At 48.3% G+C, this 27679-nt stretch overlaps 13 protein-coding genes across 13 annotated transcripts; 10 read left to right on the plus strand and 3 right to left on the minus strand.

The window, feature by feature from the left end:
* Positions 1-531: 531 nt before the first annotated feature.
* BGZ61DRAFT_480145 (uncharacterized protein) lies at positions 532-1183 on the plus strand (the record flags this gene model as incomplete). The annotated part of the gene is made up of 2 exons (XM_046249159.1): positions 532-906; positions 989-1183. 2 exons carry the CDS (start codon positions 532-534, stop codon positions 1181-1183), a joined length of 570 nt encoding a protein of 189 aa, XP_046101781.1.
* A 113-nt stretch (positions 1184-1296) lies between these two features.
* On the plus strand, positions 1297-2860 carry BGZ61DRAFT_58812 (uncharacterized protein). The gene is made up of 3 exons (XM_046256512.1): positions 1297-1589; positions 1641-2754; positions 2801-2860. Exons 1-3 carry the CDS (start codon positions 1409-1411, stop codon positions 2826-2828), a joined length of 1323 nt encoding a protein of 440 aa, XP_046101782.1. The 5' UTR covers positions 1297-1408; the 3' UTR covers positions 2829-2860.
* Positions 2861-7798: 4938 nt separating this feature from the next.
* BGZ61DRAFT_357134 (pectin lyase fold/virulence factor) lies at positions 7799-9080 on the plus strand (the record flags this gene model as incomplete). Its single annotated transcript, XM_046240849.1, has 4 exons — positions 7799-8264; positions 8317-8405; positions 8455-8623; positions 8677-9080. 4 exons carry the CDS (start codon positions 7799-7801, stop codon positions 9078-9080), a joined length of 1128 nt encoding a protein of 375 aa, XP_046101783.1.
* A 44-nt stretch (positions 9081-9124) lies between these two features.
* On the minus strand, positions 9125-10647 carry BGZ61DRAFT_534554 (uncharacterized protein; the record flags this gene model as incomplete). Its single annotated transcript, XM_046254163.1, has 3 exons — positions 9125-9776; positions 9900-10231; positions 10309-10647. 3 exons carry the CDS (start codon positions 10645-10647, stop codon positions 9125-9127), a joined length of 1323 nt encoding a protein of 440 aa, XP_046101784.1.
* A 415-nt stretch (positions 10648-11062) lies between these two features.
* On the plus strand, positions 11063-11904 carry BGZ61DRAFT_590026 (uncharacterized protein). The gene has a single exon (XM_046256610.1). The coding sequence runs from the start codon at positions 11133-11135 to the stop codon at positions 11616-11618; it is 486 nt and encodes a 161-aa protein (XP_046101785.1). The 5' UTR covers positions 11063-11132; the 3' UTR covers positions 11619-11904.
* Positions 11905-12309: 405 nt separating this feature from the next.
* Positions 12310-13227, plus strand: BGZ61DRAFT_310986 (alpha/beta hydrolase fold protein; the record flags this gene model as incomplete). The annotated part of the gene is made up of 1 exon (XM_046238808.1): positions 12310-13227. A coding segment is annotated over one exon (918 nt), but the record flags the coding sequence as incomplete, so codon positions are not given.
* Positions 13228-13512: 285 nt separating this feature from the next.
* On the minus strand, positions 13513-14301 carry BGZ61DRAFT_357008 (putative short chain dehydrogenase/ reductase; the record flags this gene model as incomplete). The annotated part of the gene is made up of 1 exon (XM_046240838.1): positions 13513-14301. The coding sequence occupies one exon, from the start codon at positions 14299-14301 to the stop codon at positions 13513-13515; it is 789 nt and encodes a 262-aa protein (XP_046101787.1).
* A 785-nt stretch (positions 14302-15086) lies between these two features.
* On the plus strand, positions 15087-15518 carry BGZ61DRAFT_455366 (uncharacterized protein). Its single transcript, XM_046246369.1, has one exon. It carries the CDS (start codon positions 15162-15164, stop codon positions 15390-15392), a length of 231 nt encoding a protein of 76 aa, XP_046101788.1. The 5' UTR covers positions 15087-15161; the 3' UTR covers positions 15393-15518.
* A 433-nt stretch (positions 15519-15951) lies between these two features.
* Positions 15952-18456, plus strand: BGZ61DRAFT_394147 (uncharacterized protein). The gene is made up of 5 exons (XM_046242886.1): positions 15952-17330; positions 17413-17536; positions 17599-17899; positions 17970-18173; positions 18236-18456. Exons 1-5 carry the CDS (start codon positions 16044-16046, stop codon positions 18423-18425), a joined length of 2106 nt encoding a protein of 701 aa, XP_046101789.1. The 5' UTR covers positions 15952-16043; the 3' UTR covers positions 18426-18456.
* A 971-nt stretch (positions 18457-19427) lies between these two features.
* Positions 19428-20141, plus strand: BGZ61DRAFT_455370 (uncharacterized protein). Its single transcript, XM_046246370.1, has 5 exons — positions 19428-19568; positions 19623-19637; positions 19692-19796; positions 19859-19870; positions 19924-20141. Exons 1-5 carry the CDS (start codon positions 19467-19469, stop codon positions 19930-19932), a joined length of 243 nt encoding a protein of 80 aa, XP_046101790.1. The 5' UTR covers positions 19428-19466; the 3' UTR covers positions 19933-20141.
* Positions 20142-20760: 619 nt separating this feature from the next.
* Positions 20761-21522, minus strand: BGZ61DRAFT_480152 (5-formyltetrahydrofolate cyclo-ligase; the record flags this gene model as incomplete). Its single annotated transcript, XM_046249160.1, has 1 exon — positions 20761-21522. The coding sequence occupies one exon, from the start codon at positions 21520-21522 to the stop codon at positions 20761-20763; it is 762 nt and encodes a 253-aa protein (XP_046101791.1).
* A 1587-nt stretch (positions 21523-23109) lies between these two features.
* Positions 23110-24270, plus strand: BGZ61DRAFT_357187 (uncharacterized protein; the record flags this gene model as incomplete). The annotated part of the gene is made up of 4 exons (XM_046240855.1): positions 23110-23331; positions 23465-23492; positions 23656-24040; positions 24120-24270. Coding segments are annotated over 4 exons (786 nt in total), but the record flags the coding sequence as incomplete, so codon positions are not given.
* A 982-nt stretch (positions 24271-25252) lies between these two features.
* On the plus strand, positions 25253-27186 carry BGZ61DRAFT_549487 (sugar transporter; the record flags this gene model as incomplete). The annotated part of the gene is made up of 8 exons (XM_046255435.1): positions 25253-25321; positions 25392-25452; positions 25520-25696; positions 25763-25867; positions 25934-26049; positions 26114-26342; positions 26395-26537; positions 26605-27186. The coding sequence occupies 8 exons, from the start codon at positions 25253-25255 to the stop codon at positions 27184-27186; spliced, it is 1482 nt and encodes a 493-aa protein (XP_046101793.1).
* Positions 27187-27679: the final 493 nt, after the last annotated feature.

Raw genomic sequence — 27679 nt, forward strand, 5'->3', positions numbered from 1 at the left:
GCTCGATAAGTTTTGAGGCCCCTACATATGCAACGTGACCACCCCCGCCACGAGAAGCGGCATTTCTCACGCATTCTCAGCCCCGAATGATGCCGAGATTTCTTCCCCTTCGACGAATTACCTCTGATCATACCATCGACCCGCGCCACTTCTTAGGCAGGATGAGGTTTTTTCTCAGCCAAGGTTGCCGGAAAGACATTGACCTATTGCTGATGCTCAAAACTGCAGCATCACCAAAACAGTCGTGCACTTTGCCATCCAAACTGCACGTTGCCTCGGTCGAGCTTAGGTGGCTTACTGGGGGGCCGCAGGGATGGGGGGACCATTCCTCGATATTGCAGCCTAACAGCTCTTGGTGTTGTGGATCATTATTGTGGATCACTCTCCGGGGTATGCTGGGCTCAGATCACAACAGCATGTGCGCGATTACTCTTTCAACCGTAGCCTGCGACATCAATATCTGGAGAACACTTATGTGTCTGTTGAACCGGCCTCCGCGCGAACTGCAAAATCGATTGCCTAACCATCCCAATGCCGACACACGATCATACGGGCCAAGGCCAGCTAAATTTCTGGCAAATTGCCTGGGACAAAGTACCGATTGAAGCGCGCAACCAGTTGCAACCCTTGATCACGCCGGAAGGCACGTCTCGTGCTGTCAATAAAAACGCAGGTAAAACCAACGAAGACATTGACGACATCATCCAGTTTGCTGCGAAACAACAAAATGAGTATGAAGCTAAAGAATGGAATGTCAAAATTGGGTCTCATGAGTGGAAAATCCGAAACGGCATGTCCAAAATCATGAACTGGGTGCAAAGGTTCAAAGAGCTGGGCGACATATTAGTTTCGATGGATCCAGTTCATGCCGCCCCCCCTTGGGCCGCCTTCCGGCTTTTGCTGCAGGTAGGTATTCCTCTTGGTAGCGATGCTTGATGGAATGGTCTGGACTCATGTTGGCATTGACCGTAGCTAACTAGTGCATTAGTTATCTATCGCAGCACGTGAGAAAATGGAAACCACTATGGCTATTCTCGAGCTTGTCAGCCGCCTTGTTCACCATGGGAGAGTCTTTGAAGAAGTGTACGACAGGGCCAAAGTCGAAGGTTCTGTCGGCCGGCAGGCTCAAAGCAACTTCCATGGAAGCTTGGTTGACGTTTACGTGCAAATTCTGCAGAGCTAGGCCTATTGTCAGTCCGAGTTCAAAAAAAGCACAACACGTCGGTCAGCAAGCGCAATCTTCAAGCCTGATGTCGCCAAGAATATTTTGAAGGGACTAGAAGATTGCTGGGGAGTTCTAGAAGGGCACGTACGGGATAATGATCGATTACAAGCGGCCCAACTATCTGAGGATCTTCGTCGCCAGCTCCCAGACTGCTTGAAAATCGTTTCTCGGATACTGGTCAAAATGGACGAGAATACGCGGGTTGAAATTCTTGACAAATTTTCCACAGTCAAGTTTAAAAGCCATCACAAATCCGTTCATGATCAGAGGACTGCAGATACGGGGAATTGGTTGCTTCAAACCTCGAAATTTCAAGAATGGCAAGCCGCCAAGAGTTCAACCATTACTTTGCTGTATGGTTCACGTACGTTGGCCACTCTCGCTAGTATTTCTAGACTCTACTAACAAATTTCAGCGGGTGCTGGAAAGACGTTTTTGACTTCACGAGTCATTGATCACGTCTCAGAGGACATTAATTGCCCAGGAAGCAACAAGGGCTTCGCATATTTCTACTGCTACCGGAACGACAAGAAACGACGCCAGCCACAGAGTATTCTATCTAGCCTGGTTCGGCAGTTTGCATCGCCTGTTGGAAGGCGAGATGAAATCCATCAAGGCGCCCGAAACCTCGCCAAGAAACTTCAAGACGAGTGTCTGGAAATGGATGTTCAAATGAGCAAAGACTTGCTGGTTGATCTTGTCACATCCTACCAATCGTCCACAATCGTTTTAGATGCGTTGGATGAATGCGATGATGAGACGAGAGGCCAATTGATGGATTGTTTGACGTTCTTGATGAGGCAGAGCCTAAACATCAAGATTTTCATCTCAAGTCGAATGGACTATGACATTGAAAGACATTTTCGTTCACAACCAATGATCATGATTCAGGCAACAGATAATAAGGGTGATATTGAGACCTTTATCAGAGAACGACTGGCCAGTGATGCCGCTTGGAAGGATGCAAAACTCGAACTGCGGGAACACATCACAATCACACTCATTCACAGGAGCAAAGGCATGTTCCAGTGGGTTGCTCTACAAGTTCAAGAAATCCTGAAAATAAAGCACCGGGACAAGGGGGCTATTAAGAAATGTCTTGACAGTCTGCCAACCACGCTCAGCGCAGCCTACGGGCAGATTTGGAAGAAAATCAATGAACAGAGTGCGCAAGACCGAGAGTTGGGCAGGCGCGCTATTCGGTGGGTTCTCTGCGCACCCCGTCCTCTATCGACAAACGAACTTGCGACAGCCATGATGATTGATTATGAAACGGAAAACCTCTATGACATTGAGGAGAAGCCGACCGCGGAAGTCATCAGAGGTGTTTGCTACAATCTCTTGGTTTTCGACAAGGAACAAAGGCGGTGGCGGTTTTGCCATTTATCGGCGGCAGAATACGTGGAATCAACGCTTATGTTTGAGCTTCAACCTCATTATTATGCTGCAGCAGGGTGCCTCAAATATCTTATTTCTCGACCAAGTGAGGACACACAATTTGGTGATCATGTCGGGCGATTCTGGCAACGGTACGTGAAAGCCCAATACGACTGCCAAGCTGAGCAGCACCTACAGCTCAAGCACCTTGTCAAGCAGTTTTTAGGTTCAGCCGACCAGAGTACCAAGGCATATCAAACGTGGATGAATACGAGCCTGAAGAAACATCGTTATTCGGTCGATTTGAAACCCTCGTCTTCGCCTCTTTTCGGGATTGCAGCCTTGGGGCTAGGGCAAGTGTTGAGGGACTGGTATGAGAATGACAATGAGCCGACCATTGACCTCAACTTGTGCAATGAGTATGGGATGTCTCTACTTGGCTTGGCAGTAAAATACCGGCATTTTGATCTCTGTGATTTCCTTGTTGAAAAGGGGGTGGACATTGAAAAGGGAACACCAAGCCCACTTCATCTTGCCTGCGGCGGGTATGGGAGCAGGGCCCAGTGGGCGGAGCAAGTCAAAGTTATGAAGCTCCTTATAGATGAGGGAGCGGATGTTGATGCTCGAGATGGAGATAAAACGGTATTGGATGTGGCGTTGGATGGAACAAATCAAGATGCGATCACATTCTTACTCAGGCACTGCGCAAAAGTGGGAGACGCACAGTGGAGCTTGGTCAATGCTGCAAGGCATGGGCATTGGGATTTGTTCAGGCCTTGTCTCGGTTTAGGTGCTGACATCGACGGATTCGGGGAACACGGCGATACCGCTTTAATCGCTGCCACAGGGGGTGGAAAAATGGAAGCAGTCAAAATTCTGCTCGAGCTTGGGGCCGACGTCAACTCGACTTCAAAACATGGAGAACGTGGTAAGATTGCGCTGGGTGAGGCGGCGAGTCTAGCAAGGCACGACATGATGGAGATTTTGATGAAGGCAGGCGCTGACCCAAACCCAAAAGGAGTGGACAGAGGCCCACTCTACCAAGCTACAGCCGCAGATGGATCACTGGCAGAAAGGAAAAAAGCCATCAAAATGCTCTTGGATGCCGGTGCCGATATAAACCCACCACACGGAGTTTCTCCTCTCACCAGTTCCAGCTGGACAGACAAAGACACTTTGGAAAACGTCAAGTTCTTGTTAGATGCAGGAGCTGATCCCAACCACGCGCATCATTTCGCATCCCCCCTTTCAAGTGCAGCTTCTCGGAATAAAGAAGTGTTGCAGCTTCTTCTTGCTGCAGGCGCAGATCCCAACAACAAAGACGGCCGCAAAAATTGCCTGTGCATCGCAGCACGGAATGAATGGCGACCTGGCCTGCGGCGGCTCATAGATATTGGAGCTGACCCCACTCTCACCTTCGATCAAGGACCTGGAAGTGCTTTGGCGTGTGCTGCATTCTCTGGCAATGACACGGCCTGCTCGTTTTTGCTGAAGCCAGAGCTTGGGGTGAACGTCAACGCACGGCTGCATGGTTGGTTCGGGAACGTTCTACTCGCCGCCATGGCACGGTCATCCCACAAAAGCTATTGGTATCGTTTGAGGGATAAGACAGAAGAACGCATCTCCAAAATTGTCTCACTCTTATTTGAAGCAGGTGTGGACATCCTTATGCCCATATACCTAACACTGGCACCTCAAGTCCCTGCTGTGAAGCTTCAGGATCAAGAGTACCTCATCACCAGCCTGCACGCTCCTTTCACCTTCTCCAAACACTGGATACGCACCATATGGGAAGTCAACTCTCTTCCCATGCCACATCCACCTCTCTGCTTTGTTCTTCGACGCTGCAAACTTCCCTATTCTATCCCACTCTCAGCCAGCGTCATTATCAAACTGACATCGAAGTCGGAGCCTCAATTCATAGAATACGCTGGTCTTTTCATTTCCCCAACTGCGTCCACCCGCTTCATATTTGTCAAAGACAGACGGAGATTTGAGCCGCTCTTTGAACCTCAAGGGACTCTCCATATTCCCACACTTGAAGATATAACAGCTCCTGGTAATGAGAGCTTTTCCAGGACTCCCTTTTTTTCTACAGCTACTTTAACTTACTCTCTTGTCATATTTCTATCTGTATGGATTATTCAATTGGCCTTCTGTCTAGGAGTCATTTTATAGAATTTGGTTTTTTTACCTTTACTCAATATTATTATGTCGATTAAAAGCCACGCAGTATTCTCAAATGGTAAAGATAAATAATAAGTACTATACTTAGTACCAGAAGAAACAGTAGCTGAATAGAGTATATATGTAACATACTTAATAAGCAAGCGCCGCAGACAAGCAAGCGCCGCACTTTTCCTTACCCTCAAAATTAAAACCTCAATAAAACCGCAACAAAGCATCAAATAAATTAAAACTAATCGCTATGCTCTTCCTCAGAGGTCTTAATTATAATCTGATAGGTCCTTGTATTATGACCGGCCTTTCTATATATTCCACAGCACCTTTCCCTCGGCAGCGCCGACCTCCTTCAACCACCACTTCTCGACGATTCAGCCACTACCTGCACATCAACGTCTCTCTAATCCATCTCATCCCTCTCCTCATCTAAAGTCATCTTCCCTCCTTTATGTAGGCGGGTTCTTTTTGCTCTGCGCTGCTTGCTAAGAGTCTCATTTACCTATTGAAGGATCTAGATCTTAGACTTTAATAATGCCATTTAATATATTATTATCTTTATTCCCTTAGTAAATAACTTAAGTACCTTAAGAATTGATACTAAAGAGCTGCTCTAATATTTTCTTACTTATCTTTTAAGGTATTTAGATTGCAAACTAGCCTTAAGTACTATTTTTAGGGTCTTTAAGACTTAAGAGTTAGAAAGGCTGATCTCTTTTATAGCTAGTATTGGAGTTTATAGCTATATATTAAGCTTTAATATAATATTTTCTAGGTTTAAGAGAATAAGTCTAGCCTCTTAAAAACTTCCTTTAATATTACTTTTTATTATAATAGCTATATAAATAGTATAAAAAACTAGAAAAAACTTAATTTTTAAAATATAAATTATAGAATATCTAATTAATTGCTTAATTACTTAATTATAAGCTATTTTAAATAGCTTAAAGTATCTAATATTAAGAGGCTAAAATAAATAAAATAAATAAAATAATATATAAAATATAATAATTTAATTCTTCTTATAATATTTCTTAAAATTAATAAAATAATAATTTTTATATTTATTAAAAATTAAAAGATAATAGCAACTAATTAATTAATTTTTTATATATTAATTAAAATACTTAAGCTACTTAAAATCTATCTTATTATTAATTTAGTTATTTTAAGTTATTATAATAGCCTAATTATCTAAGAAATTACTTTTTTAATATTAGCTAGTAAAATAATATTAGCTTATAATTATAATAAATAACTAAATTGCCTAGCCTTTTATATTAATTATTTAAATAATTATAACTTATTTTTAATTTCTAAATTATACTAATTTTAAATTTCTATATCTTTTTATATTTATAATAATTATTCTACTTATAATTATATTTATTATAAAGCCAATTTTATTAAAATTATAAATATTAGCTAAATTAATATTATATTTTATAATTATATTTTCTATAAATTAAAACTAATTATAAATAATAATTAGATTTTTATATTTAGCCCTTTAATAATTATATTTATAAAAAAAATATATCTTAAGCTTTAGTTATTACCTAATAAAATTAAAAACCTAATACTTACTAATAAATAATATATTATAATTAGCAAGTAGTTAATTAGCTATTTCTTCAATACCATATAGTCGCAGGGAAAATCCTTGCAAATCCAGGTCGAGGATAAATTGAATAATAATCTATTCCTCTAGATCGGTTAGTTAACGCAAATTGGGAATAGTATCGCGTCGACACTAAATACCCTTCTATCGGCGACGCAGCCTTCGCTCATCTACTTCGTATGTCGATACGGCGTGTCGGATACTTAGTTTTGGGTTATTTTGAAGGGCTTGAAGGGCAAGAAGGGTTTTAGCTTTATTATCTTGCTGAGGTATATTGAGTTGTTGAGATTTGCTTGATAAAGTAGAAAGTTAGGTGTAGGATGGAAAAGTGCGGCGCTTGCTTGTCTGCGGCGCTCGCTTATTAAGTACGTTATACTACTTTAGAAAGTAAATATTAAGATAAAAGTTCTAAATTATTTAAACTTTTTAATCTTATATTTTAATATTTATTTTAATAGTTACTATAATATAATTAACATCTTATTATTACTTATTCTTATAATAAAGACTTTATAATATTATAATAATTATTTAAATTATGCTATTATTTATAAATTATCTGGAGATAAAAAGTTTCGTTAAAGAATAACACGTAAAGGTTTTAGGAGGTGGCTGTTATTCTATATCAAGGTTATCTTACTTAAATTCACTTTATTGAGTAACACCACAATATAGCACAGCACCGAATTACTAGTAGGACAGTACGCATTCTTTTAACACAGAGTCAAGGAAGACAAGATTAGTTAGCGGATAATAAAGAATAAAGGGCGTCTAGAAGATACCAAGTAGAAAATCCTAGAACTGTAAATAGTCTAGCGCTCTTGCTCCATGAGATTAGTTCTCACGGGCAAGGTAAATTTCATTCAGTCAACCCTAGAGTCATATATTGGTCTTTTGCTCTCCGGGCACGGGGTATTTAGGGGATGTTCCGTCAGGTTCCAGTCTACTCTCTAGCATATGGAGATTCCAATGCTAGGGTTTAAGAATAGTTTTTGCCGCTTGTCACCGAAGCTGTAAAAATGTTGCCTGTCTCCCGGAGCCACGGGCGGACTATTGAAATTAATTAGTCGGTTACCTGAAACAAAAGGGGCCTTCTCATGTTACTACTGGCGGGATAATGTTCTCACAGACTAGTCTCTCGTATTCAAGATTCGGTAGCTAGCTGAAACAAAGACCTTGCCGCTTTCGGACAATTTCTCCCAAGCGGGTAATTAACTCCCCTTTACATCCACCAAAGGTACTGCAGTAATATCCGGGCTCCTTCATTCTGCCCGATTTTGATCTTTTTATTTAAGGTTACAGTGAGAACATTTTCGCCAAGGTTCTTGGCCGTCAACTCCTCTCGCTCGTCACTATCCTCCGCTTCGACTCTGGTCTCACTTATCGTCTCGACAATGAAGTTTACTCTCTTGCTAAGTGTGTTCACCACACTGTTGGCTTCTGCCGCCAGCCAGAAGGTTTCTGGCGCCGCTCAAGGCTTTGCCCAGGGCGTCTCCGGTGGCGGCTCGGCTTCCCCTGTGACCCCAAAGAACATCAAGGAGCTTGTTACCTATTTGACCGATAAGACACCTCGTGTCATTGTTCTCGATAAGACCTACGACTTTACTGGCTCCGAAGGCACGGTGCGAGAGAAGGGATGCGCTCCGTGGGGAACTGGCAAGGGCTGTCAGCTAGCTATCAATGCTGCTAACAACTGGTGTGGCAGCCAGACGCCAGCCGATGTTGTATATGATAAGGCTGGAACGTCGGGAATCAATGTGGCCTCTGATAAGACTATTATCGGAGTCGGAAATAAGGGTATTATCAAGGGGAAGGGCTTGCGCTTTGTGAATGTGAAGAATATTATTGTCCAGAATATTCGTAAGTCAGCCTGTTAATACCAGACACCCTCCTGTGCTAACACGCCACTTAGATGTTACAACACTGAACCCCCAGTATGTCTGGGGCGGTGATGCTTTTACCTTTTCTGGCACAAGCAAGATCTGGATTGATCACTGCACTGTAAGCTCAAGCTCCTTTACCTTTCCTGAATCGTTGCTGATTATCCCAGACATCGCTTCTCGGTCGCCAACATTACGTCTTCGGTCGCGATAAGAGCACTGGTATTACTCTATCCAATAACTACATCGACGGTCACACTCAGTGGTCAGCGGGATGTGACGGGTACCATTACTGGACTATTGAAATGGTTGGTCAAGGTGATCAGATTACTCTCCAAAGTAAGCTTTCCCCTGCATGGTTATTACCCAAATTTCTCGCTGACTTTTCCCAGACAACTACATCACTCACACAAGCGGCCGTGGCCCTGCGCTCTCTGCCACCACGCTTCTCCATGCCGTGAACAACGTCTGGTCCGACATCAAGGGACACGCCATCGAGGGTGATACAGCGGGCAAGGGTCTCTTTGAGGGCAACGTCTTCCTGAATGTGAAGGAAGTTGTTGTAAGCGACTTCAAGGGTCAATTGAACAGCTGCCCTGACACTACTGCGGCTGCTGCTACTCAGCAGTTCCTGGGTCGCGTGTGCCAAGGCAACATCTATACTTCTTCAGGTGCCTTCAGCCGTAAGGACACCGGCTTTTTGTCAGAGTTCAAAGGACTGCCTATTGCTCGGTCCACTCAGGCGAAGGTCGCCCAGAGTAAGGTTCCTGGCAGCGCTGGCTTTGGAAAGATTTAGGGACGGAGACCGCCCATTCGGAACATGGTTGATATGGTAACAAGCTAGTTAGAGTGTACAACCGTTACAGTCCAAGCCCTTGTCGTAGTCACCCATGCAGTAACCGTCACAACCTGCGTGAAGATATGGTCCGTCTCGGTCACCGTCCCCGTAGCAGAGGTGTAGTTTCTCGCCATAATTGTCTCGCCGCCGTCACTGCCGGAGTATTCTCCGCAGCAGCAGCAGCTTGAAGTCGGCGTCACGGTGGTCTCCCCGCTCGCGTATGAGTTTGCAACCTTTGACTCCTCCCACGATAATGCCCCAAACACAGTCGACACAAGGCCAGCGAGCAGGGAAAGCAGGGCCAGCAGTAGCGCCAATGCGGCGACCCAGAAGGTGGCCCAGTCACGCGTACGCCGCCGGTCGCGCCACCACTGCTTCAGCGTCCGCGGCGATGAGTCTGCGAATGCCTTCTCCAGGGCCAGCAGCCGTGGGCGCCAGTAGTTGTAGTCGGCTACGCGTCGCGAGGCCCCCGGCTGCAGCCTCGCGTGGGGATCGATACCCAACAGACGTCCTCGCCGCCGGGTGCGTTGCATTTTGCGCTGCATTTTGGCCGAATAATGTGAAAACCAATCATTGACATCAGGCTCGTGAGGTGGGAGCAGCAAGGCCAAAGTGCGCAGGGTCTCGTTTATAAAGGGGGTGGGCACGCGGTTGCTGTGGTCTTCGGGTTAGTGATGGCTCAACTACTAAGGTATACGCACTTCTTGTCGAACGGAAGACAGTGGCCACAAAAGTACGAACTCTTTTAAAACATGTCACGAGAGCCTCAATGCTGACGCGTAGAAGAAGACAAATACCGTCACCCTGAACTCCCTGCCCCGATACTTCTGTACAGACAAGTGCTGGAGGATGTTGTCCGTCGGCTGGATCACAAAGTCCCCGAGTACGTGGATATCGCGAAGGTTGAAATTGTCGGAAAACAGGCGGTCTGGCTCCAGTTCCTCCTGGTCATCTCTAGAGAGGTTGGCCACGATAGCTTCTTCGAGCTTCTGGAGCGGCCGCCAGTCGAAGATGAGCTCACCCGGCGGCCTATTCTCGCCGCCATTGTGAAAGCCAAGCAGCAGCCAGGTTTGGACGGCAAAATCTATCGAAGTGTACAACTTCTGGTCCTGAACGCCGACGTTAGTGGGGAGTCGCAAGTAGATATATCAAGTCTCAATGAGATGGCAAAATTTGGAGCAGTGACCTTCGGCTGGAAAGCTGCTAAGTGAGGAAGGAGGCTCTCGCGTTTCATTCCCCATGTGTCCTTTAGCAGTTGAACAAGATCGACTAGGTGTTGAAAGTTCCGGATTATATGCCAGGACGGGTTAAACACGCACAGCTTGTCTTCCAGTGCCAGGATGTAGCTATCTAGGCGGTCGTCTTTTCTAAGGAGGTCCGGAGTCAGCACCTGTCTGACAAGAGCATAAGAGAGACGTGACAACTTTGTGCCTGGTGGGTATTCGACTCCCCATAACTCATTCGCCAAAGTCAGACCGAAGGGATCTTGGATGTGGGCACCTTGAAGCGGTGTATTTAGGTTCATACTCGCGCAGCTATAATCACATAAGTTGTCAAACGAGGGCAGTAGGTATAAGCAACTGTGGCAATTGTAGGTACAAAGGAGAGAGACATGCCGTACGGACAGACAACGCTTAAAAACATAAAAAGCAGTACTGGACCTGCCTGTACCGTAATTAATAGGGATTTCCGTCCGTTCTGCATATTCTTGCTCGCTACAAATAACCTTCCAATTGAAGGGCGACATGTGGCTGTAGCTGATGCAGTGTAACATGATGGAGGCTTGGAAGCGATACGGTTAGGACAGGTCATTGGGATGTAACAAACGAGGCGAACCAGGTACAGCATAAAGCTGCATCCCTGGATAAGTTCATTGGTCGCCGTAGCATTAGTATCGTCTGTCCTGACACCACCTTCGGGCATCATTACCCCCGTTCCCCCCACGATTCTGCCTGACTGCCTGGGCCTGGCTGTCTAAAAGTGATATCCTATCAACACTAGCAATCATCAATGTGTGAAATGGAAGTCTTGGCACCGGTTCTAAACTACTTTGGCCTGATTCTAAGCTACTTTGGCCTAATTGACAAAATGTCCATCACTTCACACAACCCTTCGACGTTCAGAGATCGACGCGGCATCAATAACGACGGTCAGCTCCCTTCGCCACGGCGCATGGTCACTGACCTGTTTATCCCCGGATACAACGACCAACCGAGAGCGGGATTCATATTTAGGGCCGGTACCTTGTTGAAAAGATTTTCGTTTGGCAAACCGAAGAGATTTTCCCATGTCGACCTCACAGTGCGGGACGGGCGTGTCGGCTCGTTCAACGGCGAAGTCGTGTGGCGGCTACAGCCCAAGGACCACACCTCGTGGGTCGAGGTGAGGAAGGTGATAGACGCCCTGATCGCGGTACCAATTCACACCGAGAATCCTGGTGGAGGCATACAGGATCGGAAACACGACGGACACTGCGCAGCCGACGGTGCTGATTAGTTGCACTTCGCAGTCGGACGTCGACAAGACGGCGAAGAGGCTGCGGCGAAGCGGGGTATTAGAGACTGACTCAGCTACATTTCTAGTTGTGGTTCGCTCTCCAGATTATGATGTCGAAGCCTGGCTGTAATTGTGAAGGACTGGCCCCTAGGCTGCTGCAAATAGATCTGAGTAAGAGTGATGGATCCGTTATGTTCAAATTCAACAATGATAATATTGATCCTTGCTTCTTCCGATCATCCGGACCGGCCGGAAGAGGAGCTATCAGACCCCCCTTCTGACCAACGTTATAATATCAACCTATCGGATGCTTAATGATACAGAGTCTCTTTCCATCGGTACTTATATATTTTACTGTGCCAAACCTACTAACATAGATTGTCAGATTTTACTTACAGAATCACGAGATTTCATACGTCACGTGACAGCTGACTCATCTTTCAACGAGTGGTTCGTCAAGACACAGCGCCACGTAATATGGCGGCTCTCTACGAAGGAAAAAAAAAATTGGATGCGTTTCCATCCCTATGACTTCTGACTCACACACCGTTGTCCTCAGAAATTAGTCTTAGTTGCTCCTTGTGTGTAAAAACACTTGCTCCTCCTTGATAAAATTCTTTGAACACGTTGTTCCTCACTACGCTCAGCAACCGCCTCGCGCAAACTCCACTTCGACATGGAGCAGACGGAGTTACCGCCTCTCCTATGGGAGCCTCTCCCCTCTTTCACAAAGCTGCAATACCTCGTGGCAATCTGTGTCATCAAGGCCTTCCTGACAGTCGGCTGGTCTCTCCGGAGGCTACTTGTCATACTCGGTTTCGCACCCAAGTTTAGCGGCAGCCCAGCATTCTCCAAGGCCTATATTTGCAGACCGAAGCTCACACACCGGTTCTTCTACCCCAAGTCCTACCAATCCGGCGAGACTCTACCAGTATACATCAACATACATGGTGGCGGCTTCGCCTTCGGTACCCCGGAACACGACGATGAGTTCTGCGTATTCTTCTCCAACAACTTCAATCTACTTGTCATCAGCATCGACTACTCTCTCGCACCATGGAGCACCTTTCCTACACCCACAGAGGATGTAGCCGCCGTCATGCTTGCTATTCTTGCCGATAGTACTCTTCCAATTGACCACTCTCGCGTCGCCATCGGCGGCTTCAGTGCGGGTGGCAATCTCGCCCTTTCAGCATCTCAGTTACCGGCTCTTCAGGGCAAAATTAAGGCCGCAGTCATGTGGTTCGCCCCTGTCGACTGGAGTGTTGACTATGCTTACAAACTCGCCTCCCGCGCCTACAACCGTCCTGAGGATATTGATAGACTTGCGGCGGTGGCACCCATCTTCAACAACGTGTATCTGCCAACCGGCACTGATCAAAGAGACCCGCTCCTCAGTATACTCTATGCAAAGAGAGAGGTCTTACCAGAGTGGATATATGGGATTTCTGCAGAGTATGATATGCTGGGAGATGAACTCAAGAGAATGATGGTGCAGCTGGCGGGCTCCCACCAGCCACCACTGGAGAGCGAACAACAATCATTCGAGAGAGACGGAGGGAAAATAAAGTGGACGATGGCGAAAGATGCGGAACACACTTTTACGCATTGGTGGCTGAAGAGAGGTAAAGCGGCGAACTTGGCAAAGCCCGCGGCGGAGCAGTCTTTTATTGACGCAGGGCGGTGGTTGACGGAGCGAGTCTTTGCCCAATAAATTTCTGGGTTGACTCTCCAGAAGCCGAGTTGTATGAGGAGTGTTTTCTGAGTTCACCTCATACCAGGCGACCTGATCATCCAATCCGCTTCCTCTCCAGACGACCAGAGCACACTATAGAAAGTCATGCATAAGATAGAGAAGATGTTATAGAATGCGATGTTTGAACATGTCCGCCGACTATGATTGGGAGGCTACCAGCTTAAGGCCGGTGACATCCTCGCAAGCCTTGACGACGGCTTCCTGCAAATCTTGGTCCGCTGTTACTGCAAGAGGTTCGCCCATCTTCCTTTTGGGGTCAAAATAGACACCGGTGAGACTTTGATCGTAATCACCTTCGGCCAGCATGACGTATGTCTCGACACCATCCTCCAACTTGCCGGGAGCATCTTGACCTGCAAGCTTGGTAGGAACCCATCCAGGATGCACAGCCGTGACCGAGACGTCATCGAACCGCCTTGCCACTGCATTGGCAAGAAGCACAACATGAAACTTCGAATCGCAGTATGCTGAGAAATCCTGGAACTCTTTTTCCCCACGCTCCAACCAGAAAATATCCTTGACGTTCGTGTTGGCTTCTCGATGTAGGATAGAAGCGATAAAGACAAGACGCTTGGGTCGTTTGAGGAGACAAGCGAGGATATAGGGTGCGACGACGTTAACGAAGACCATGGCTGGCATGCCAGTATCCGGCGTCTTGCGGAACGGGCCGTAAAGCAATCCGGCATTGAGAATAACGGCGTCGAAGGCACCAATCGCGTTTGCTTCCTCGGCCAGCTTGTGCGTCTCTGCTATGGTTGTCAAGTCCGCAATCAGCACGCCGGCAGCTCCGGGACATTTCGCCATGGCGTCATCTGCACGCTCTTGATTTCGTGCATGAAGATAGACGGTGTGGTTGCGCTGAACTAGCTGACGGGCAGCTTCGAGGCCAAAGCCATCTGTGGAGCCTGTTATAAGGATACGGGCCATTTCGCACAAGTCGACAGAGTTGGTATGACAATAGCGGTATGGGAAGGCACAGAGATGGTGGAATAGCACAATGTATTTTCAAAGGCTTTAAGAAGGGGAGTGAGAATAGAGCTTGCCTGAGAGGAAATTGGGTAGACCACTGATGAAGAGAAATCACATCCGATTGTGTGGTGATAAATGTCTCAATGAAAAGACGGTTGAAAACTTACTGTTACTGATCGACACTAAGCCGGGAACGCTGGGAACAATGGGGGTTCCCATCCTTGGCTTAGAGAGTCGTAGAAAGTGACAGAACACAGTACTCAGCCCCGAGGATCGGCCTAAGAGTCAGGATTGAGGGGGGGAGTGACGTCGAGTGGATCTTCCCAGAAGAGCTTGATCCATTGAAGTAGGGTGAGTCAAGTCCACTCGGAATGCCACCTGAGTGATATCCGCCAACGCCAAGAAACGCTTCAACCGTTGTCTCTTTGACTGGACCCTAGAAGAATGTTTCTGCACCAATCGGCTTCCATTGCGGTGCTGCATCAAAGATCACGGCCATTGAATCCGATCCTAATTGTGGTCCATCTGCATACCGCCTAGTCCACTGTAAATCCCGCGGGTACCCGCCATGCAATCCTGGTGGCAGGGGACAACCAACACAGATAGAGGAGCAACCAGCGCAGATACAGAAGCTGTAAAGCTGTTTTTACGTAACATAAGACAGTGTGGGTCTTTTGTCCACGTCTTGAAAAGAGAGCGGAGCATCGGCCGTCTGCCATGTTCTGGTAGCCAAGTTCTGTTATCCAGGGTTGGTGATGGCCCTGGCGTACGAGGAAACGGGTTTCCTTTCAATTTGATGGACCTTTGTTTGCCCGAACATGGTCAGCCACAATCGTTGTGAGCATCTGCGCAGGGCAAGAAGTATGCAAAGGGGCGATCTCAAAGATTTGTATCGAGGAAGAAACAAGGGGAATGATGGGATAACTCACTGCGAGCTCTTCCCTATAGGGCGGCCCCTGAACCTAGTCTACCATGGCCCTATTGCCCTATCATTCCGTGCTTCCTTTCCAGAATTTTATTATGTGCCTGTGGTCAGCTTGAGCCTATAGATCACTACATTTCTGCTCGTCTGTCACAGATAATCGATCCCAACGCCCTTAACTTGAACTTTGCCAATGGGAAATAGGTTGGGATGTTCCATTCCACGAAGATAACGCAACATACCAACCCCAAGGTTATCTTGCTTATGGACCACGTGATAAGGAACAAAAGGCCCATGACTGACATTTAATTTCAGAGCAACAAGCTTCTGATGTCTTGATAATCCCAATTGTTCGACAACGAGATGCCCGGCTCGTCACGCCGGGTTACCGGTTAAGTCAAGAGAGGAGGGATTTGCTGCTAGGCTCTGACAAATATTAAGACGGGCGTGCATGGTGTACATGAAGCGTGATATATTACTTAAATGAAATGATGGAAGTGCGTCGGACGTATCTCTTCCAATCAGCTTTTGCTGTGATGGAAAATGAACTTGAAAGACGGTTTTGATGAATCAAGTTAGCGGGCCTCTGCAGGAGCTCATACGATGTCACGTCATGCAGCACGCTCTACCCACCTTCCCTGTCTGGCGTTTCTTATCGCATCATCATGTATATATTACTGCATTAACTCGCTTTTTTGACTTGGAATCTGCTGAATCGACTCCAATGCTTCCGACTTGTTGCGCTGAGACGGCCGACACCTAGAACCGCCTCCCTAACATGACCTCCATCCCGCCTCAGCCGCTTCCCCGGCTGATACCCGCAGAGAAGATTATTCCGAATACGAAAAAGATCTTGGCAGAACTCCGTGAAGTTCGTAATTCGATACCCAAAAACGTCGTCCCTTCAATCGCTTGTTTTGACAATGTTATCAAACCGCTCATTGACGTGGACAATCGCACTCAAGGCGATCTCCAAGTCATGACGATGCTGCGCTATGCCTCGCCAGACAAGGCAGCGAGGGAGGCTTCTGAAGAGGCTGTCAGGCTCATGAGTGAGTGCGACGCTGAATTCACCGCCAGAACGGACCTCTTCACACTCATCAAAGCGGTCAACGATAAGGATGAGCCCTTGGATTTTGAGGCATCCAAGTATCTAGACAAGCTAATCAAAGATTTCTCGCGCTCTGGGCACGGCTCGCTTGACGAGGGTGACATAAAGCGTTATCTAGATCGTCGAAATGAAATTGACAATCTGAGGCGCCAGTACAATCGCAACGTTCGCGAAGAGAATGGGGGCATATGGTGCTCACTCGAAGCGCTAGACGGGTTGTCCTCTCAAGATATCTCTCGTTTTGAAGAAGGCATGAATCCAGATCAAGAGACAATGAGGTTCATCCCCCATCAAAGGGCCAATTTCGAAAGCATTATGAAAAACGCCAGGAATCCTCTGACGCGCAAGAGGATGTATGTATCCGATGCCTACAAGCTGCCGGAGAATCTCGATTTGTTCAAGGACGTCATCACAAAGCGCGATCAAAATGCGCGTCTACTTGGGTATGGCAGCCATGCATCATTCAGGCTGGAGAATCGCGTTGCGAAAACTACAGATTGGGTGATCAACTTCTTCAGCCAACTCGCAGACACATTATTGCCACAAGGCGAAAGCGAGATGCAATCATTACTGGAAGTGAAAAGGAAGTACCTGACTGAGAATACCGACTATCCACAGGATTACCCAAACTCCATGCCTCCTTGGGACTTCGCATTCTACAGTCGGATTGCTCTGGAAGTCTTTCAGGTGGATCATGTCAAAATATCCGAGTACTTTCCTCTAAGTTACACGGTCACAGCAATGTTGGACCTGTTCACCTCCTGTCTCCAAATCCGTTTCATCCCAGTCCCCTCGGAGGCTCTGGATGGTTTTCGGTGGCACGAGGATGTCGAGGTATGGAGTGTTTGGGACGAGAATGAGGCGACAAAGAGTGGATTTGTTGGATATCTCTACATGGATCTGCTATGGCGACCGAATAAATATCCAGGCGCACAAAATGTCAACCTTCAATGCGTAAGTTCTTCTAACTGATAACAATCATGACTAAGGTTGTGATTACCGTGTATCAGATAATGAGACTAACCGATGTGATCAGAGTTATCTCAAAGATGATGGCACCAGAGTGTATCCTGCAACAATCCTCATGTGCGGATTCCCCCGCCCAACTGATTCAGGTTGTGCTTTACTTAAGCATCATGAGGTGGTTACTCTTTTTCACGGTAGAGACTCCATTATTGGTAAAGCGATGTGCGACCTCAGTTCGCTAACTCGGATCGTCCAGAACTTGGGCACGGCATACATGACCTTGTCTCTCGGACTTCATACGTCGCATTCCACGGCCACAGATCGCCTCCTGATTTTGCGGAAGCTCCCAGCGTGATGTTGGAGAATTGGTGCTGGATGAAGGATGCGCTTAAGCGCATGAGTTGCCATTTTACAAAACTGGACCTGGAGCTTTTGCGAAATTGGCAAAAGAATCACCCTGGCGAAGAAGTACCGCCAGAACAGATCCCCAACGAGCTATTAGATGGGTTGGTTCGTAGTCGGAAGCATAATAGAGCGCTATGGTATCTGCGCCAGTTGTGAGTGTTTCCCCCAAGCAACAGGTCGGATGCGCCTGACCAGAGGCGCTGGGCTGACATTTGGATCCAGGGCACTATCCCAATTTGATATGGCTGTTCATCATGTATCGAGCCACGAAGAATGCTACAGCCTCAATCCAGGAAGCATGTACAACGACCTGATGGAGAAATACACCTTCTTAACGAACCCCGAACCTCAAGATCGCGGGCACCCGCACACGGATTTCGGCCATCTGTTCTCTGGATACGATGCAGGATACTATTCCTATTTAGCGTGAGACCCCCATCACTCATTAATCCGATTATACGCACAGGCTGACTAGGTGTCTTCGGCAGAGCACACGTCTTTGCCGCGGACATTTTCCAGACGACATTTGCGAAGGATCCCGGCAGTCAGGCGGCCTGGGAAAAGTACCGCCGTGGAATTCTTCAATATGGCGGAAGCCGGGATGAGTTGGAAATGCTGGAGGAGTTTCTCGGTCACCCTGTTAGTACAGAGGCCTTGTTCCAGAGCTTGGAATTGTAGAAGAATCGATACTTGCGACGTTTTTCAGCCACCTCTAAGGTCTATTACTTGGCATGTTACTGACGATTTAGACCTTGCGACATCTATTCTCACTCGCTTTATGCCCCACGTACCGCAGGGTCTTCCCGTCGTCGAGCCACATAAGCCTTGGCATGCCACACTCAGGGCCATGTTCCTTGTCATACTCCATCTTAAATGATAGTCCCGCAGCTGCTTCTGGAAGTGCTACGCGGCTTCAAACGTCATCTCGTTCGGGTCTTCGGCCTCGCGAATCCTGAGGTCATTCCGAGAAGCCGGCTCGGCTCCACACCCACTCACCGCCATCTCAACCTAGCAAGGTCATAAGATGCCTTTGTGGGTTCTCATGCGTATGGAATACTACTACGTATAAACCTGTCGCCTGACTTACTAGGCCGAGAAGTAGAAGACATGCCTATGAAAGACAATCTCCCGCGTCCAAACCACTATCGTCGTCGTCATCACCACCGTCTCTGCGATAGGCTCTATACTCCTGCCACGGTCATCTATAAAGCTCACGATCGAACACAGCTCGACCCACTGTGCTTGAGTTCTCGCTCTACCCAACCGACCCGTCGCCCTGCTTGGCGCCTCGATGTCACCCAGCCACGCGGCTCGTCCGCGTGTAACTGCCTCGTGAGATATTATACAACCCGCCAGCCCAATCATAATACTGATCTATCCCTGTAGCGCGTACGCCGAGTTCCGAAATGAATGAAGTAAACTCTAAAGCTGCTTCAAATCTCAACCCCCTGACCCAAGGCGAACCTTAAACTAGAGCTCAACAGTCCAATATAACCCTGCAATTAAATCCAACTTACCCCACTGGTCTGCTCGTATAATCAGCGAGTGCCGTATCGACACCGTATAACTCCCTCATCCCGATTTGTAATAGCCGAAACTGTCAGCTCGAATCGCGAGTAATGGGGGTGGGAACAGTTATAAACCTCATCCCCTCTCTATTCTTGTGAGCACTCACTTTCTGTCCTGACTCACAACTCACCCCCCTGTTCCCTGCCCATTATGAAGGTTCTAACAATCCTTTCACTTGTCGCATCTTCTAGCGCTTTCGTCTGCAATTACGGATGGGGTAAACCGACTGGCGCTACTTGCCCTGGGGTCTATGTGAGTTTGGATCAGAAGTTCTAATTGAGATGTAGTACTGACAATTGCTTAAAGCCCAATACGTATTGTGTAAGTCTATTTCGCACTGCATTAATTTCTTTATTGACGCTAATAAATACGTAGTGCCAAGACCAACAGCAAACATCTTCACAATTCCCAATCTCTCGAATTTGTTCTTGGCCTGGGAGGTCTGGACAACCCCTTCTTCAATCATGCGGTAATGACGGAGTAAGTTACAATCTTATCAGATCTGATAACGGACAAGAAGCTAATGGTTACCTCCCACTTAGTATGTTGCTTGTGTAAGTTAGCGATAATGTATGCCTTGTAAACAACTGGCGACTAACATACTTAGTGCCCATAAATTCTTCCGCTGTTGAGATATAAAGCCACCTCTCGCAATAGGATACACGTCGCACAACAGTGTGTCGGGGCGCACGGTGGTGGAGTTCGTGTATTTTTATTGACTAGGTCCATTTTCAACAATTGGGTCAGCCGGTTCAGGATTGAAGTGGAGCTTGAGATTGACAAAATCAATTAGAAGCAGCAATAGTCTCGATTAATAAATTTGGCATATAAAGATGTCACATTTTGCGGTGAATGTAATATATCTCTGCAGACGCAAATTCGTTGACGAAGTTGAAATACTACATATGTTCAGTAACGGCGGAGAAAAAAAACAGCCACCTGAGGCAAAATTTGTCCTCCTACCGGCGAGGGAATGGTTACTCCTTGGTCCTCCGTTTGGTGCATTGTAATCTCAGGGAGAATTGGAAAACGGAGCCTGTCACTTGAAAGACAGAGGAAGCCTTGGAGTTGCTCCTAAAGCAGGGTTTGTAGATTTGCAAAGGGATGCAGCCAATACGCTGCCTCAAACCGAATCTAAGAGATCAGACGGGGAACTTGTTGTCTGCCAAATATGCTGATCCAAAGACTGATATACCTACCCTATACCCTTCAGGATGGTCGCGACCGTCACATATAAGTATCACTGGATACGTCATGCTGGCTGAGGGTGATTACGATCAAACACTCAGCCTCTCTCGCTACCATTTTCTGGATTGGGGGTCGCGGGGTGGGGATGTCGGGGACTATTCTGTACCACATCGACCACTAGAGTTCAAACTGCGCGCAGGAATAATACAGCGGCACGAGAACTGGAATTTAGTCATGGAAATATTGCTTGTACTTTCTAAACTCTACTAAAACTCCCGCCCATCGCCTTCAGCTCCTGCAAGGGCGGGATACTGTCTATCATCCCTGGCTGTAAGACCGGCCATAAAATCCCACAAGTTGGCTTCCGCACGCCCTTGACCTCAATAGTCCGAGTAGGCGTCACAACGACATCACACACGGTATCAAACACCTCAGGGTGCAGCTCTTCCTCCAGCATCTGGCAATCATGCACCACAGCCGCAGCAACCGTCTCCTGATCTACGACGCCGAGCACGTACAGCATCGCCCACTCGAGGTCGAAGAAGCCGTGGCCCTTGCCGAAACGCACGCCGCGGAAGTTGATGGCCCCCGTCCCAGTGACCATGAAGGGGATGCGCCAGCCCGTGGCGATGATATCGGCCAGGCTGACCGGCCGCCCGTGGCGCTCCATGCCGTCGAGCATGGCGGCGAAGCGATAGTCATCTCGGGGGATGCGGCGCGGGTCGAGGACCCAGAAGCCCCGTCGGATGCCGTACGTGGTCATGAGGATCGTCTTGCCGTCTCGCAGAGCCTGAAGGCGGAGGTCCTCGAGGCAGTTGTCGGGGGTGATGAATAGGACGTCGCTGTTGGTGTAGGCAGGGAGCTGGATGAGTCGAGCCGTGGCCTGGTCGGAGCCTCTGAAGTCGGTGATGAAGCTGCTAAAGTCGAAGTGGTGGCGGGAGTCGGGCCGGGCTACTTTCAGGAGTGGCTCCCAGACTCGGCGGCGGATATCGGACTTGCCTTCTGCGAGCGTCGCCATGTCCATCGATTTATTCCAGAGGACGACAAGGTAGAAGAAAAGATGGCTTGACGCGTAAGTAGCCAAGAATGTCGGGTTGTCTCTTTCAATATGTGGTAGCAACACGATGGAGAGTCTGACTGGGATTTTGTGAAGGATGGAGAGCCATGTGAACTAAGGCTCGACGTCTTCGATGACCAGAGGCAAAGCAGGATTGGATGCTCGTCTGATAATCTCAAGATAGATGACTTGGAACGAGATGCCCTATATAGACTTTGTCTGGGACGCATACCAAGTCTTCTCATTGCTTTTAGAATTTGCATCTAGCAAGCCCCCAGCGGCAGCCTTTCCACTAACGGGTGGTTAGAACCTATCTCGTTGTCCCACTCGCCCGGGCTTGTGAGACGATGATCTAGAACCCTGGATAGGCTGGAAGGTTATCGACTCGCCACCGGCGGCGCTTGCACAGTCCGAGATAGGATGTAACATGGGAGCGTAAAGGATGTCTGGATACGCCTTAATGCTTCACATTAAACCCCGGTGTTCGCCGACGTCCGTGGATTCATTCATCCGGGTAATTAACCACAGTCACTAGACCATCAACCAGGGGAGGAGAGGCGCGCGGGTTGGACCTGGGGGTTTCGACGCTTGATCCAGTTTTTGAGGGGTAAGAACTCCCAAAACGTTAAGTAGCCAGGCAGTCTGGTAATATTAAAACTGGATGCGGCCTTGGCGCCATTCAAGACGCTATTAAAACTGGATACGCTGATAAGAAGACTCTTAGACGAGGTTGGCTGAGTTCTAAACTGCTGAGGAAAACTGGATGTGCATGGTGAATACGCCAATGGAAAGCCTGTGTCCACCCCCGTGTACCAACGACTTTGCAGTCGATCCTTGGACGGCTGGAAATCACGCCCTGAAGAGAACAGGACTCTTTAGCCGAAACGGGATTGGAATCTGAAAGAAACCCCTATCTATGACTCAGACCATGGTCAGAAACATCCAGTTTTCATTTACTTATATCCAGTTTAAAAACTGGATAGATGCACGCGCCACTCGTCCATGCCCCCAACCCGGAGCAACCATTTCGACGTCTTATCTCAAGAGGCTGGCAAGACTGGATATGAAAACTGGATACGGACTCCTGCAGTTGGTTCTATCTTGGTTGCTTGACTCGTGGACCCGACGCTGTATCCAGTTTTCGTGATCCTGCGTACTCGCGTCGCTAGCCACCGGGCACCATCGCATACGCCGGATCAAAGGAGCTCAAGGCGGCGAGATGATTGTCTCCGGAGAGTAGGAACAGCTGCAGACCGCGCGCTCCGCTTGTCAGACTCTGTGGACAATCCAGTTTTTGATGCTGTGTGAGAAGCAAATGTGTCATGGAATTTGCTCAAACTTTTAGTCTAGATAAGACAGTTCGGCGCCAGGGCGATGCGCGAAACTCGGCACTTAACATCTGCGAAGAACGAGAGATAGAAACGCCTGACAGCAACCTACGCTCTGCCCAGCATATCAAATATCACTCGTATTCTACTTGAGCAATTCAACTCTTCTGTTTTCTTGACTTGTCCGTGTTTCTCAATCCATCATCCTCTTCATCTTGAGAAAATGGATGGGCCCCAAATTATCCACCTCACGGACGAGGAGCGCGACAGTGGTGTCATGGGAGACAAGAAGCTCTACGACGCCATAGAAGCCTTTTTCCAAGATGGCTTGGTTGTGATTGAAAACGCCATCGACACCGCCATCATCGACAAGCTCAATGATAGGATGCTCCGGGATACCGAACGACTGGTGCGCGCCGGTGACAACGAAGCTGGCAAGACGGTCTACAAGTCAGTCCTCATTTCTTGCCACGTCGCGTTGCAGGAAATCATGAATCCCTTTGGCACCTCCAACCCATTTTTCTTGTGCTAACTTGATCCTTCAGTCGCTTGAGCGACAACTTGACCAACGATAGCGCTGCTTTAGGGGGGAACTTGTCCCAGGTCCCTCCTCTGGAGAAAGGTACGAAGTGCCTGCGAAAGGTTACCTTGTATCCATTATACCAGGCTCTACCACCGTGTTTTCTTCTTCAGTGCGAGACACCGGTCTTGACAGACCTCGAGAGACACCATGTCGCTGACTTTGTACTGATCAATTCGTAACTAGAATGGCTCTTCCCCGAAATCTACGGGAACAAGTTTGGTACTCGGATTCTCTCCTACATTCTCGGCCCCCAGCCCGAAGCCCACTTCATCCGAACCAACACGCTCCTCGCCACCGAGGAACGCCAGCTTGTCCATGCCGACCTTCGTTGCGAGCACCCGAAGCATCCTTTTGGTGTCGTCTTCAATACTTGCCTGGTTGATGTGGGCCCCGCCAATGGCACAACAGAACTCTGGCTGGGTACACAACATACTGCCATTGATTGCCACCGCTCTCTCGGGGAGGCTATCATCGCTGAAGATCTGTTGGAGGCGAGGCGCGCCGTCAGGCGGCCATGTTATCCTACGATTAAGAAGGGCTCGATTGTTCTGCGCGACCTGAGACTTTGGTGAGTGAACCTAATTCTGGCTCTTTTTGGCACTCTGGTATCTGGTTCGTTGTTGTGCTAATCTTGTCCAAACATCAAGGCACGCTGGTATGCCCAACCCAACGCAAGAGACACGTATCATGATGGCAATTGTCTACTTCGCCGCGTATGTTAACTCTACAAGCTTGATTATATGGACAGAATTATCCTTTCTCCTTTGGTCAAAGAAGACTAACGTGGCTCTTAAATAGCTGGTATAAGAACACTCTCATCACTCGCATGCCCCGGTCCCTCCGCTCGACTATCCAGAGCCTCGAAGAATATTCCCAGTCCAAGTTCGCCGTTGAGTGGGTTCCCGACGAAGGATACGACTACTTGGATAGCTCCTTCAGCAGCAACTTCAGTTCCTCGCTGACACCGGAAGTTTGGGAGAGGATTAAAGATTTCGAACCAATACGGTCCTCCGTCTAGGCTCGTTGCTGTGCATCGGATTTTCCAGTTTGCATCCGTCGCAAGAGTGTGGCTAGAGAAAACACGTCCCTCAGCAGCTCTAGGATTTTATATTGAGAATAGCTATTGAACCAACTCATTAGGGGATGTCTCAACACGGGGGAGTGAATCAATCGAGTCCTAAGCTTCTATTTGAATAACCGATGCAAGCAAGTGAGGCACCAGTTGTAGTCGGTAATCCTCACTAATGCGTTCTCGAACCCGACGCCATGTAAGTACGCTCTACGTTCAGAAGAGTCCCATTCCACTTCCCATACAACCTCGGGGCACAGCTCGTGGCCGCCGGCGAGGGGGCGTTCGAATGGTGCCGCGGAGCCGGGCCTTGACGCCAGCAACCTGGCATTTTCCACTAATGTCGCTACACCCTCATGACTCGGTCGATAAGCTAGGGGGCCCAGGGTAAAACAAAGTCGATTTAGTAGGCTAGCGGGACCCGCCGCCGGATCATTGCTACTGGTGTATTATAGCCCTGCAAAGTCCACTGATAAGGATGTCTCCTCACAATCTCATCGCCGAGGTCACATCCCCTCAGTCGGCCCTTAGCTGTAGATAAGACATGGTACAGGGTGGTCTATATCATAGCCATGACCAGCGCCTCACCTTGACAAGATCCTTCCTGACAAACTCTTCTCCCGCTTTTGACCGATCCACTCCTGTTGAACATTTTGACCACTTTTGATCTCGCTATCCAACTGTTTTGGACAACGCCAACCTTACACCACCATGGGGGGCTTCTCTAAAAGCAACCGCCTCATGCTCGGCGTGATGTTGACAGCCATCTTCAATGGATGCGTATGAACCTCCCATCACCCACAGAAGGAATTCGACGGAACCAAGTTGTTGCTGACGCTACGTGTACTAGACAATGGGTTTCGATCAAGCCATGATGGGTTCTGTCAATGCGCTTGACCAGTATACAGAGTGTGGGTTCCTCCGTCCGGCAGATTGTATCACCATCGGCCTTCCTGACATAAATATGTCTATCAACAGATTTCTCCCTCAGCTCTGACATGATCGGCCTCAACGTTGCAATCATCAATGCTGGATCCATCATCGGCGGGCTGTTTGCCGGCCAATTCTCAGACGCCAAAGGGAGAAAATGGGGCATCGCGCTGTCCGCCATGTTCACTGCCCTTGGCGTTGCCATCCAAGCTTCGGCGGTCCACCGTATGATATCCACTCTTCTCCATGTCCCTTGCATATGATCATAATGATTGACTATCTCTCTCACAGAGGCCATGTTCTGCGTTGGACGCTTCCTTCTCGGCGTTGCCATCACTGTCAATGCTACCGCAGCGCCTATCTGGGTCATGGAGATGGCTCATCCCAAGCATAAAGGTGAGTTCTTAGAGGCGTGCATGTTCCCGCTCAAAATATCTTCATGCTGATGTGAGAATGTGGAAGGTTGGATGGGAGGGCTGTACATGGCCTCGTGGTATCTCGCAGCTACCGTGGCATCAGGCCTCAGCCTCAGGACTTCTGAGATTCCCAACACATGGGCCTGGAGAACCTTGTCTCTGGTGAGTTTGACCCGGCGAGTGTTGATGATTCCTGCGGTTCTGACTTGATGTTTGCGCTTCTCAGGCGCAAGCCGTCCCGTCTCTCCTAGCTATTAGTATCCTGCCGTTTATGCCAGAATCGCCGCGGTGGCTGGTGTATCATGGCAAATACGACGAGGCCTATCAGGTGCTCAAGGACGTCCACAGTAACGGCAGCGACTCTGAACTCATTGCGGCCGAGTTCAAGGAGATCCATGACACGATCAATTTTGAGAAGGAGAACAACGGCACATGGAGAGCTCTCATCGCGCCGAGTCAGTGGCCCCATCATGTCGTTTCTTGTACAGGGCTAACTTGGGAGAGCAGAGTCTAACGCTAGGCGGTTCATCCTGGTGGTCCTGGTAAACATTTTTGCCCAGATTGTCGGAGCCAACACCGTCTCGCTCTTTATCAGTGAAGTGCTTGATGTCGCGGGCGTTACCGAGACTCGTACACAACTCACCATCAACGTAAGTCCTGCGTTATGCAACGCGTCTCCCCTTAACTGAGCTGGCCCCTTCTGACCACCTACTGTAGCTTGGTATGAATGTGTGGAACCTCGCATGTGCTGTGGTGGGTTCGTTCCTCGCAGATGCCGTCGGTCGTAAGGCGATGCTCCTATGGGCGACTGTTAGTATGACGCTCTTCTTGAGTCTCATGGCGGTGCTCTCCGCCGTGTTCGGTCCCGAATCCAACAACCAGTCAGGCAAGATCGCCAATGTGGCAATCGCATTCCTCCTGCTGGGCTCCTATAGCATCGCTTGGACGCCACTAACCTATACGTATCCCGTCGAGGTGCTCAATTACTCTCAACGTGCTAAGGGAGTTGCGCTTGGCCACTCTATCTGCTTCGTTATCGGATTCATCAACCAGTACACCACGCCAATTGCCATTTCGGAAATCAGCTGGAAATACTACATAATCAACGCCTGTTGGAACGTGGTCGTCATCGGGCTCATTTGGTCGCTGTTTGTCGAGACGAAGGGCATGACTTTGGAGGAAGTTGACGAGATTTTTGACGGAGTGGTTCACACCGAGGGTGTTCGTATTGGGACTGGTGACCATCTGGATAAAACTACCTCCCCCAAGGGCACAGACGACAAGAAGATCCCTCTCTAGATTTCACGCTCTGGCTTCCTGATCATCGGTTGGGACTGCTCTGATGAGTTTTTATAACAGAGCTGATAGGTCGGGAAATGCCCTAGGTAGCTGACGCGAGGGTGTTGAAGGATCATAAAGAACTCGCTGCATGATTGGTGTGTCGATGACGGACAGTGGGGAGAGACGAGCCCGAGGAGGAAGGGAAGAGGCCGAAATTGGTTCATAGTACGGTGATTGGTACTCGTACTGGTGGAGTCATGGAAGAGTTGAGATGGCTATGATACAGAATATTTCAAAATCTTTATTTTTGCTAGACGACTAGGAAATGGGCGTGGATTATATCCTACACCGCGGTGCCACTGACCCTTACCCTTACTTAATCTCAGGCTTAATAACTGAAGAGGTGTTGCATGTTTTCGCAGGATGGCGGGTGAACGCGAACCCCGAGCACGAGGTCATATCTCGTCCCCTCAACTACACCGCCGGGATGGCTGCCTTACCTTAGCGTTAT

Source organism: Ilyonectria robusta (genome assembly GCF_021365365.1).
Source record: "Ilyonectria robusta strain PMI_751 chromosome Unknown BGZ61scaffold_15, whole genome shotgun sequence".
In the NCBI taxonomy this organism is placed as follows: Eukaryota; Fungi; Ascomycota; class Sordariomycetes; order Hypocreales; family Nectriaceae; genus Ilyonectria; species Ilyonectria robusta.

Bases quoted from the DNA above. Each gene is read 5' to 3' on its own strand.
- BGZ61DRAFT_58812 (XM_046256512.1), top strand. From the start codon at position 1,409: ATGGACGAGAATACGCGGGTTGAAATTCTTGACAAATTTTCCACAGTC. The intron at 1,590-1,640 runs GTACGTTGGCCA...AACAAATTTCAG, and splicing joins TACTTTGCTGTATGGTTCAC to CGGGTGCTGGAAAGACGTTT. The intron at 2,755-2,800 runs GTACGTGAAAGC...CAGCACCTACAG, and splicing joins GTCGGGCGATTCTGGCAACG to CTCAAGCACCTTGTCAAGCA.
- BGZ61DRAFT_590026 (XM_046256610.1), top strand. From the start codon at position 11,133: ATGTGTGAAATGGAAGTCTTGGCACCGGTTCTAAACTACTTTGGCCTG.
- BGZ61DRAFT_455366 (XM_046246369.1), top strand. From the start codon at position 15,162: ATGGTCAGCCACAATCGTTGTGAGCATCTGCGCAGGGCAAGAAGTATG.
- BGZ61DRAFT_394147 (XM_046242886.1), top strand. From the start codon at position 16,044: ATGACCTCCATCCCGCCTCAGCCGCTTCCCCGGCTGATACCCGCAGAG. The intron at 17,331-17,412 runs GTAAGTTCTTCT...CGATGTGATCAG, and splicing joins AAAATGTCAACCTTCAATGC to AGTTATCTCAAAGATGATGG. The intron at 17,900-17,969 runs GTGAGTGTTTCC...ATTTGGATCCAG, and splicing joins CTATGGTATCTGCGCCAGTT to GGCACTATCCCAATTTGATA.
- BGZ61DRAFT_455370 (XM_046246370.1), top strand. From the start codon at position 19,467: ATGAAGGTTCTAACAATCCTTTCACTTGTCGCATCTTCTAGCGCTTTC.